At 39.5% G+C, this 12509-nt stretch overlaps 1 protein-coding gene across 3 annotated transcripts in view; it reads left to right on the forward strand.

Moving 5' to 3' along the window:
* Positions 1 to 12509, forward strand: part of si:ch73-72b7.1 (netrin receptor UNC5C) — a 199864-nt gene that overhangs the window by 176660 nt on the left and 10695 nt on the right. For all 3 annotated transcript variants that reach the window (XM_039802570.1, XM_039802571.1, XM_039802572.1), the window contains 5 exons: positions 1963 to 2180; positions 3469 to 3604; positions 4850 to 4937; positions 8941 to 9109; positions 12070 to 12303. In XM_039802570.1, coding sequence (XP_039658504.1) covers positions 1963 to 2180; positions 3469 to 3604; positions 4850 to 4937; positions 8941 to 9109; positions 12070 to 12303 — 845 coding nt within the window. The remainder of the gene's footprint in view (positions 1 to 1962; positions 2181 to 3468; positions 3605 to 4849; positions 4938 to 8940; positions 9110 to 12069; positions 12304 to 12509) is intronic.

The following is a 12509-nucleotide window of genomic DNA, read 5'->3' on the forward strand; positions in this document are numbered from 1 at the left end:
TGTAATGTGTGTGTGTGTGTGTGTATGTATGTGTGTGTGTGTGTACAGTATAGTGTATGCGTTATTGGTATGCAGGACACATGTTTGCATGTGAGTGCTTTTGTAGTGTCTGTGTTTTACATTAAAGATGTGTTATTTATGACTGTGTGTGTGTGTGTGTGTGTGTGTGTGTGTGTGTGTGTGTGTGTGTGTGTGTGTGTGTGTGTGTGTGTGTGTGTGTGTGTGTGTGTGTGTGAGAGAGAGAGAGAGTGAGTGGGGCACTCAAGTGTTTGCTTGCAGTACATGAAAAGTGACAATACAAATTTTAGATAAAGCAGTGTACAGTAAAACATCAGGATACACAGACTGTAGTCCACTAAATAGCCTCAAATTGGGCAGTGGTGGCCTGAGGTTTAAGGAAGCAAGCTTGGGACCGGGAGGTCGCCAGTTCAATCCCCAGACCGTCAGGATAAAATCTGTGTGGGGAAAGTGAAAGAGCAGCTCTTGTCCCTCCCTCATTACCACCACTGAGGTGCAAAGGCCCTTAACCCCAACTGCTCCAGTGGAGCTGCTCCATGGCCAGCAGATCAGACTGTGGTTGTACTGGGCAGCTTCCAGGTATGAATGTGTAACTGTGTGAATGTGACAGGTCGTCGTTGCAAATGAGACATTGTTCTCAATCGACTTACCTGGATAAATAAAGGTTAAAAAAAAAAATCATAAGTTACATAGTCTTGCTACAAGCTTTTAATAATACAATCAAAAATGTAGATTTTGACCAGGTTTAGATTACTGATTTTGAGTTAGCTTGAATACTGCACATTTTGTATGTTGTCTTGCTTGTTCTATTCTAAATAAACTACATATATTTACATCATGATATATTCCGTGATATATGGATGTGGGTAGAAAAACTGCTTTTTAGAACATAGTACATACTGTAGAGCATAACAGAATGATTAATTAACTGAGCCCAGATCAGTCCTAACAATTCTCATTGTCAATTAACACTGTCATATTTTGTCGCAAATGTGCACAGCAGGTTTTGTGAATCAGATTTGAATCGTGACATAGTGAGCAAAATAGACAGTGATGTGATTAAAGTGTGACAGCTTCTTTGATTGTGTGGGTGAGGCAATGCTGTTCCTTTTATTATACCTTTTAAAAAGTCAATTTTGAAATCAGTGAGTTTGTTTTGATAATGTACAGATTTAAATATGATCGATTAACTCGTTATTTATTTTCTAAAATAAAGTCTGAGCATCTTCCTCAAAATCCACTCTCCAAACTCTTTCTCTCTCTCACTCTCTCTCTCTCTCTCAATTAATCATTCAATCAATCAACCAATGGGGCAAATATAAAAAAAAATGTTCTTGAGCAAATATGAAAACCATTATTATTATTAAGCAATATGAAACACATGAAATTAAATTATAATAGAAATGTAAAGACATAGTAGAATTTAACATTAGCTGTTATAAAAATACAGATATTTCAAGCACTATTACAAACATATAACTATAAACTAAACAAAGCATTTTTTTAGGGATGTCCCTTTTTTTTTTTTTTTTTTTTTTTTTTTTTTTTTTTTTTTTTCTCTCTCTCTCTCTCTCTCTCTCTCTCTCTCTGTGTGCAGCCACCATGACTAGTCCTTGATCCAGGTTTTGCCCCTGTGTACTGTAATGTATCATAGCAGACACTGATACCTTATCAGCAGCCTTGCCTGCTCTCGACTTACTCCCCTTATTCCTGCTCACTGTTCTACAAGTTGCCCACATCTGTCCAACATTATAGCCATGTGTTGCAGTCTATACTGTTGAGGATATAAAGTATCTAGCATTACTATTTATTTTCCTCTCTGTCTCAGACACTATTTTCTCTGACCCCCGTCAGCTGTTAGCTGACTATTCATTTTGTATTTTCTCTTATTAATCTTTTCTTCCCTCTCCTTCTCTTTCTCTCTCTTCCACTGAATCCCTCTAGCTGATCTGCTGACAGTTCCTCCTGATTTGACTAATGCAGCTGCCATGTATCGTGGTCCAGTGTACGCCCTCCACGATGTTTCAGATAAAATCCCGATGACCAACTCCCCTCTGCTGGACCCTCTTCCCAACTTGAAAATCAAAGTCTACAACTCTTCTGGTCTGGTCACGCCGCAGGACGACCTCGGAGGAGACTTCACATCCAAACTGTCTCCTAAGGTAATATAACAAATGTATCCCTCAATATAACGTCAGTACCTTTCATCCACTTTTATGATTTTGACTGTAAAATGTTCTGTATGAGCGCAGTAGAATTTTGAAATATTTCCTCCTGAAGTAATGTTACACTGCAGAAGCATATTGAGAAGTACTGAAACACGGCAGCTATTTATTCCCAGTCACATAAATACAAAAACAAACACCATTAGTATACATGCAGCTCAGTGCCCCAGTTTCCTCCCTCTGCTCTGTCAACTACATGGCATGCATACCAGAGTCAGTTGTCACAAATACAGATGAAACGGCTCCCTTTCATCATTGAAACTGTCTTGAGGCAGTACGAGAGCTGAACTCTTTAAGCTCTATATGCCAGTGGCACTTTTTTGATGATCTCTGTGTTTTTAATTGTGGACTTTTGGACCTCCTGACTGAACTTCCGTTTTTTTTCTGTTGCTTTCATCTGATGTCTGTCTTTAACACATTGAAGCAAGATCTTGTCAGCTTTGTGTGATGTAGTGGAGTAAACTACTGAATGTTAAGTCCTTATTTTACATCTCACAGTGGACATTTTGAAAGGGAAATGCAAAGCAGGTCATATTTTACAACTCACCCTCAGGTGGTTTCATAGGTCTATTGTAAATCTGCCCTCTTCTCACAGCCTGCTGTCTCAGCCCAGTGGCAGCGCTTTCAGGCAAATGCAGATCGCCCCTGTAGGATTTTACTTAATGGTTACCAAGAAAACATGAGGAAGAAAATGAAACCATCATGATGAATGCAGTAAATGTTTAGTGAAAAATGACCTATACAACCAAAGGTTGGCCTTGCACAGCGACAACTTCACTGGGCCTTTTGGACTTTTGGTTTTTATTAGAGTACATCTTCTTTCTTAATGAATAAGGGTACACACTGAAATATACACTGTATAAGTATAATCAATGCCTGCCCACATTATAGCTCTAACTCAGCCCAATAAATGTACTGTAACAAAACATTGACGACATTCTCAAAACTAAAACTTTACAGTCTCAAGGATTTCATCCATTCAGATTCTTCTCATTTCATAGAGGTTCAATAGCATTAATGTACAGAAAGTGTGATTTCTAAGGTGAATGCCTCTCTGCTGCTTGATAACTGTATTGCAGAGCCAAATTGCCATTTAATACCTTCAGACTTCCAGTTCATCCTGCTCTGCTGAACAGCTTTATACCTAATACTGTCTGGTACAGCATGTGCTATGTTATGCCCTGTCATTCTTGGTATTATCACTCTGTTGTCTTTTGATTTCTAGGTAACTCAGTCTCTGTTGGATAACAGCGACACCATGAACCTTCGCAACCAGAGCTTGGCTCGAACACGAGACCCTTCATGTACCGCTCACGGATCCTTTAACAACCAAGGAGGACACCTCATCGTACCCAACTCTGGTAAACTGTCTACACACACGCACACACACTAATCATAAAATCTAGTTACTGTCTAATGACGATGCAGTGTAGCCTGACAAGCCAGACCCACATCAAGATGTTGGGTCTGGGAACTCACCATTGGCAGGGCTCACTCCGAGGGGTGGGATAAACGGTTGCCTTTCAAATTCCCTCTGCACGCAATAAGATAGCACTCCAACTAGGCAGAGCAATGAAGAAGGTATCCGGTCGGCAAAACTCCGAACACATCTTCCTTTTTTAAGAATGACTTCAGTGCCATTCTTTGTTCTTTTCTCAAAGAAAAGTTTAACTCCAAGTCTCCAGAGTCGCGGCCAAAGCCGATTCGAAAGACCGCTGTTCGCCAGCAGCAGCAGCCATCGTGTTTGTTTTCAAGTAACAGGAGAATTGACGCGGAACCGTCATAACTGCCATCATTATGTTAAGCCCGCCCATCGACTCTATACATGATGTGATTGGCCCTGCTGGAGTTTGGCTTTTCCAGCTCACAAGCCAACGGAGAGTTGCTAGACCCCCTAGCTGCAAATTACATTTGCTGCCGATAGGGTGTGTCTAGATTTCTAGGCTAGATGCAGTGACCATCAGGGATTTTTTTTACTGTGTGTACAGCAAGGGGAATTTTAGATTGTATACAAGGTCAATGGAAAGATGCAAGAGGGCACACATTTGATTTTTTTATGATAACATGAAGAAATAATAATACATTACATTGCATTAACTGCTATAAATGGTAACAATGTCATCAAATGCCGTACTGATTAAAAATGAAGTGTCAAATATTTGAACAAGATCAAATATATTTCCTTTACTAAAAGCCGACCACATAAAGTAGTACAGATAATACTGCACAGTCAACATAATACAAAAAACAGCCTTGAAAGGTTCTCCAGCTACCTAGTTTTATTAAAAGAGAAAACTTTGAGTATACTTATTTTAGGATTTAAAAGCAATGGGCAGATAGAAATAATGAATAATGTAACCTGCTGATAGGAAGCAGCTCTCAGAAGATATAAAACATTGCAGCACAATTCACTTGATGATATATTAAGAGAAAGTTTTACACTGGTTGCCTTTTAAAAATTATTATTCAATAATTAATCATAATGATAAAGTGAGAATGGGTTGCACATTCAATAATTCAGTGCATGTTTAAATTAATAAATCCAGTGATGAAACTCATTATTTCTGACTCCATCCATCCTGCTTCCCCTGTCCTCCCTCCTGCAGGTGTGAGTTTGTTGGTTCCAGCGGGTGCTGTTCCTCAGGGTAGGGTGTACGAGATGTATGTGACTGTGCACAGGAAGGACAGCTTGAGGTAGGTTTTGTCTCTCTCTTTCCCTTTGCTTTTCCTCTCTGTGTTTCTCTGTTGTTCCCTGTTGTCCCCATTTTTCTCTTCATCACTGCATGTCCCTCTATGTTCTTTTTGTTTCTTTCCTTTTCTTTGCCTACACTTTTACATCTCTCTCCTGGGCGCAGCTTCTCAGACCTGTTTGTATGGTTGCGTGGGGAGACTTTCACAGTGTGACATGAGCTTAGGATGCACAGCAGTGGATAGAATCAATCAGATCTATCATCTTTCTCTATGAAGGATACATTTGATATTAACCTCTTATCCTAATTGTAATCTAATATAATAAAACGCACTAAGATGTTAATGTTACTTAACACCTTCATCAGTCAAAATGTCTAAACATGCTTTGCTTTAATTTTGATATTTGCTCACCTCAGAGGAGGATGAGGGGTCTGTTGATACTCCACTCCCTGGTGTGACACTTTCTGAAACTGAGGGCCTTGTGTTTCACAATGTTAAGATCTGCTTCTACTACTATATCTGACATAACTATAATGTTGACATGATATGTATCTACCGATGAGCTACCGAGCTACCTATGACACTGATTAGCCTATTATTGCTAATTATAGACATTATAGCCTATTCATTTTAAATTAAATATATTTCAAATTAGGCTATTATAATGGTGTGTTGTATGCAAACATCATTGCTAGCGTAGTTTATCTATTTAGCCTTTACCTCAGATTACATGTATAACCAAATTATCAGTTTGAAAGTGTATGTTCTGCTCTTTCAATAGGTTGTCTCAGTCCGGTCACGAAGATATTCAAGCAGTTTAGCATGAAAAGAAGTCAGTTACCGATTGTTTCCCCCCATTGTGTCTTCTCTCCTTCTCCTGTCTTTCCTTTCTTTTTTGGTAGCATGATTTGGCTTTCTTTGAGAAAGACATTTCTACAGCAGAAGTTTGCGCTCCACCAGATGCTCAACTGAACTAACATAAACAAAATGCGTGCAGATGGACTAAACCATTTGGCGCATTAGCAAGGGGTGGGTGAGACCTTAGATAGTCTTTTTTTGTATACAAAATGTAGTCAGTCAATCAACCAAGTTATTCAGCCAATACACTAACTTTACATTTCATCTGACATGCATTATGAAATTTGATTAGGAAATGAAAATATCCAGGTAAAATAGAATATATTCCAGACTTTTCAAGGGCCCTCTCTCCCCTTGGGCCCTGGTTGTCAGTATTGGTTTTACCCCCAGTCCGACGCCCCTGAGTGCACCTATACTATGGTGATTCATTCAGTAGAGGTCAGTTAATACCACAGATTTCCTATGTTAGTGCCAGAATTAAAGTTAAGAAGATTATACGTTTTTCGTTTTACACATTAATTATTCCCTACTTAACATTATAATCTGTATAGTAATCCACAGAATTGACATAGTTAATCGATGTTTTCTCAATTTTAAAATCAGTGCTATTACCCAAATGTAGAGCTCACACTCATTATTTTAAAATGTGTGAAACTAATGTTTACTGCAGTGTGACAGTTTCTCACTTCATGCCATGTTATAGATCAAAAAACAAACTTTTGACATCATATGCAAAGAGATTGCTGTTTCCACAGTAACTAACAGATTAGTGGTTATTTTTGGGATTACTGTAATCCTGTTACATGTATTATAATCCTTTACTCACAAACCCTGTCCATGAGTGAGGTAATCTCTCTGTGGGACATGAGAGACAAGGGAGAACATGTCTATATTTTAGCTGTTGTGTAAAAATTTCATTGATGCAAATTGGGGAAATTATTAGCACCCGATTTGAAAGTGACCTGGCCCTATAAAATGCCTACAGTATAGCAAAACTCTAAAAACCTGCCTTCATGCATGCCACTACATGTGCATGCAAATGGAAAGGTATATTAAAAAATATATACATTTTCAGACTGTTAACATTTAATAGAGAAAAGAGAAAAAGATTATTTCATTAGACTGACTAAGTATGTATCCTGATTGTCTTCTTCTGTTTCACACAAACACAGATTAACTATTTATATCAATAGCAAGTGGTAAATTAGTTGGTTTTTTTAATTTGGTTTTTAGATATCCGTGTCTGAGATTTCCCAGTCCATCCCAATATAATGGAGGTGAATGAATTTTGTTTGTACCTTTAAAAATAAAAAAATAAAAAGCAACATCTCTCTTTTAAAAAGTAGTGTCCCGTTTATACTGGATGATAGTTCCAATCATAATGATTTTCTGAAGAACCATGTATTGTAACAACGACACTGTTTCTGGAAGTACATTGCTTTTCATTCTTTTTAATATAGTTATTTAATGCTGTTAGCACTACAAACTAAAAACCATTCACCTTCACTGTATTGGGGGTGGCGCTGCAAAATGTTCAGAAACCGCAATCTCAAAAACTGGGCAAATAAAACCAGTAGTATTATCTGCTTGGCTTAATACCACAAGGGGTAAGTCAGGAAATATGCTCTTTAATAATTTAGGTGAACCAACTCTTTAAAGACCTGAGATAAGGACACTTGTTAAAGTTTGGTTCATGTATTCTATCCCATGCCTCCATTTTAGCTTCTCCCCGATCAATAGCAGCCAATAAGAAGTAGGCCCCCTGCAGTGTGCTACAGTATTTCTAAGAGTCAAACCTCTCAGTCAATAGTTGGCTAGCAGAAATCACATAGCTACATTGACTTGCCTCAGCAACACAAGACATAATCATGTGGTTTAGGTCTAACACTGTTTTCCCACACAACACCCTATTTTCACTATTTTCTATTTGTATGATAAAAGATACATAACTTTATAAATTGATAATAATCTGTAAGTAATTAAGGGGTGACCCCCAAACCCTGCAATAGGTAAGTCGACGTTTGCTCTTACAGTTTGAGTCATGCTGTTTTTATCTGTGAGCTTCTTCTACTGATGTGAACCCATCATGAGTCAATAATGAGCTCCAACCGCCGAATCAATAATACTGCTAAGGATTAGTTCCCCCCTGACACAAGCTTGGCTGAAAAAAAAAAATCACTGTTAAAATTAAGATCCATCTCCTCTGTCCGCATGGGCTTCTTTCCCAGTCAATAAATATCTCCAGCAACATGAGGGAATAAAATGACTGGATGATGGATTACACAGCAGAACTATTGTTTAAATGGACATATTATGCTTTTCTGTATTTTCTCTCATATCTACAACGTTATAATGTATGTTCAGAAGCCTTTATCTGTGATTTTTGACAGTAGAAAGTCCTGCTATATACTCTGTTGTGGTAGCTCCAGCTTCAACCAGTGAAACAACAGTGGAGGCTGCGAAACGCAGATTCCAGGAAACACTCTGGCCAATCAGCGCAGACTGGGCTTTGTTGGGAGGGGGGCTTAAAGAGACAGGCGCTCCTACAGAGCATCTCATTCAGAGGTTGAATGCCGAATACAGGTGCAGCAGCCATGGACAATATGAGAAAACAATATTAAAGCATGTAAACATGTTCTAGTACAAACACAAAATACAAGTATTATCCTGAAAATGCTATATAACAGTTTCCCATTAAGAATGTGGGTTCCTCTTTCAATTTACTAATGGAAGAATACATACCATAATAGATAATAATAGAGTTCTGTAATCTGTTGCTGTGCAGAAAAGAGTTTCCTGTTGCTGTACTGTACTGTAACATACATTAGTTAGCAAGGGTTTGAATTTACTGTCAAAAGCAGCCCGTAAGCTGTTTGTGCTACTCTGCTCTGATCTGATTTATTCTCCGATATTCTCATCTACTCAAAGCAAGTCTGTCTTACTCTAACCTAACCGTCCACCTTCCGCCTTTGGTATGCCATCTGGGCTTTTTCATATATAAACATTAAAAAAAATTAAACAGACCAGGAGTAAAATCAATACAGCTTTCTGCAGTTGATGTTCAAACTAACTGGTAGCCAACAATGCAGCCCTTCTGTCAGTCTTTTCTAAAGAATCATCTCACCTGGGTGTCATCTGTCCTTTCTAGACCCCCGGTTGAGGACATCCAGACAGTGCTGAGTCCAGTGGTGAGCTGTGGACCTCCAGGAGCTCTGCTGACCAGACCAGTGATCCTCACCATCCACCACTGTGCTGACAACGTCCAAGAAGACTGGCTCATGCAGCTGAAGAACCAGCTGGCCATGGGAGAGTGGGAGGTGAGTGTTCAACACTGTGTCTTTTGTGTTTGTTGCTCTGTTCAGTGAGCTATAATGTGCAACTTTTGAATTCCACAGTTGTACCTCCAGAGAGAACAGCTGTCACTTTGTTGCCAACAAATTGTGCATCTAGATGTATCTATTTTAATTACTAACATGTACACATACAGCAGCTAAATATTCCAAACATAAAGACGTCTGTATTTACAATGCATATATGCATCCATATAATAAATGTATAATGCATTTACACAAAATAAACACATACCTGCACAGAGTCACAGACAAATCATTTATACATCACACAGCATATATACACACATTATCGTCTTCTTCCAGAAGAATAGCCTGCATTACACATACACACAGTAAGGGAGGGAGGGAGAGGAAAAGAAAGGAAAGAAGAGAAAATTCAGTAAACACAAAGTGCCTACAGGCTAGCAGACAAGCAGGGGGTTGAAGACTCCTATCAGAAGCAATTTGTTATGCTCCTGCCATACTCTTCTGTCATCTTTCTTCTTATGTTTCTATCCCTCCTTTTTTCTACCCTTCTCTCTCTCCCTCCTCCCGTGTTTCTCAGCATGAAGTCTCTACCTCAGCAATCTGTTTCTGTGTGTGCGTATGTATGCGTTTGTGTGTATCCTTGTGTGTGGGTGTGGGTGATAAGGCTGTCTTGCAGCATCACTGTGTCTACAAGGCCCCCGTATGCTGTCTTCTGTTGCTTATCACAGCTCAACACAATGTCTCTGCACAATTAGCCATGCATAAGATCCTGTGTGTGTGTGTGTGTGTGTGTATGTGTGTGAGTGAGAGAGAGAGAGAGAGACCCACGGGGGGTGGGGATGGGGTGCAGAGTGTGTAAAGACGAGAAAAGTGGAATTTCATCAGGAAGTCGATTTCTTTTTCTCTTATAGCAGTAGAACATCCATTTCCCATCAGAAAGTTTTCCCCAAAATAGGGAGAGGAAGATAATTGAATTCCCCTTACATCAGGGGGGAGCAGCCACGGTTGTGATTACCAGTAATAACAGATTCATACCATATTGCTTTCCTACCTCTTTGTATTGATTCAGCTTGCTCATCTGTAAGAACACAACTCCCCACGAACTGTGGTTCAAAACTCAATATTTTAAATCACACGTGCGTGTGGAACAGATCCATGCTGCAGCACGTTTGCATCCACAGATATGCGCACACAATTACTCACACAGTCACACACAAGTGCACAACTAGTTGACGATTTGGTACTTATATGAAAATAGCCTGTGCATCCTCACTCAACCCAAAGAGCCATATGGATTTACCACAACTCCGGCTGTAATAGCTGTAGAAATGATATGATCAGCAGCCAGCAGATAATCACAGTGGGATTGGACACAGTTCACTGACAGCAGCTCCAAACAAGTGTTATCATTCTCTTAATGGACACCTTGATTTACTTTTAGAAGTCATATTCTACAAACAGACATGCATCTACATTTCAATTCAGTGTCTCAACTCGAGTAACTGGTTTTCTAAGATAAATTACCAGAGGAGTCACACACTGTTTAATGCCTGTTTTATTAAAAAGATCCACAAGCCAAAAATGATTTAAACTCAGTATTTGCAGTTGGGCTTTCTTCTGCTTAACAATTATTTCTATATAGGGAACACAGCTCTACACACACAAGTACTGGCATTGCATTGAAAACTACCTTTACAGCAACAGAGGAATGCATCAGTTAAGCCCCTTTCCCACTGGCCAAAAATCCACTAACATCTGTTTTTTGTCTTTAATGGGAAAGGTTATAATCGGCATTCATTCCCAGGACAAATTACCCTGCAGTAGTCACAGATATTTATCGGCTCCAGCTACAATCGGCAGTGATGGAAATATGACACCCGGGTGGACATGCATAGTCTACATCGGTAGCTTCTGTCATCTCAGCTAGAAATTCCATCCGTCTCCACCCAAGCAGCTCTCGGACATTGTTTCAAATTAGTCAGCACCGAGTATGAAAAAGAGACTGAATAGGACTGCCCCCCTTGGTGCCATGTTTAAAAAAAAAGCCACATTAGTGCCCTCTTGCATGCCTCTATGGTAGATAAAACATAATAAAGTTCCCTCCAGGGTGTCTTTAAATGGAGAAAACATGATAAATTGCTCACTAGTGTTGCCTTTCAGTGGAGAAAATATAGGCTGCCCTACATGCTAGAAAACCTCCTGCATGCTGGTGCCCCACGGCATGCAGCTGGTGCCCATTTTCTTTTTTTCTGCCCCTGCCCCTAAGACAGCCTAAGTCCACCACTGGCCTGCTTATTCAGTGTTTGTTCGCATTAGTGGAAATGGCTCCAAATGCATGTCCATTTGTGTTATGTTAATAGACCGAGCGTGGCTTAATCCCTGTACATTTTTACACAATGCTCAGGCCTCACTAAAAGCAGTCTGCACAGACAAATAAAGGCTGTTCCCAAATAAAGGGGGGGAAAAACAAAATGACTTGTAATGTGGCTCACTTTGTAAATTTAGAATATTCTACATTTACATAGTTTCTCTATCAGCATAAAAACAAAGTCATGTCATGCTCATCACTATGCTGATGATAGTATGCTGTTTAACCAAAAATGCTGTTACAAAGTTTGGCAATTATGCCCCTGATTTAATGTGAAACAGATCAAGGAAATGTTGAGTTTGCTTTGACAGCAGCAAATCATCGCTGCACAAGCAATTAGATTAAAAGGCAGGCAGGCTACTTAGTAATATAAACTTGCAATACAGCAGTAATTGGAAATAGTCTTGTTTTTAAGGGTAGCCTGTGTTGAATAAAGCCCTAAATCTCCTCTCCTCTCCTCTTTAGTTGAGTAAAGGCTCACATGGTCAATTTACAATATTACAGTGTTAGCCACCCATCATAGATCCAGCATGACACTCTGAAAGTCTAAAAATGTGTGTGACTTTGTGTGTGTGTATGATTTCTACAGGATGTGGTTGTAGTTGGAGAGGAAAACTTCACCACCCCCTGCTACGTGCAGATGGACTCGGAGGCATGTCACATCCTAACAGAGACACTGGGGACTTACTGCCTGGTGGGCCAGTCAATCTGCAAGGCAGCCGCCAAGAGGCTTAAACTGGCTGTTTTTGGACCCGTCTCCTGCACAACTTTGGACTATCACATCAGGGTCTATTGTCTGGATGACACACAGGATGCACTCAAGGTAAAGTACTGAAACTAAATGAATCACACCCAATAATCGTTTTGTTCAGTGGCTTTTTAAGAGACTTAACTTAATATGTGCACACACATATGCATACTATGGACATATAATATACAGTATGTATCTACAGTGAGCACAATAGCCAAGTTTTGGTTATACTTTACTTGAAGGTATCTACATAAGAGTGACATGACACGAAAACACAT

Source organism: Perca fluviatilis, chromosome 6, assembly GCF_010015445.1.
Source record: "Perca fluviatilis chromosome 6, GENO_Pfluv_1.0, whole genome shotgun sequence".
In the NCBI taxonomy this organism is placed as follows: Eukaryota; Metazoa; Chordata; class Actinopteri; order Perciformes; family Percidae; genus Perca; species Perca fluviatilis.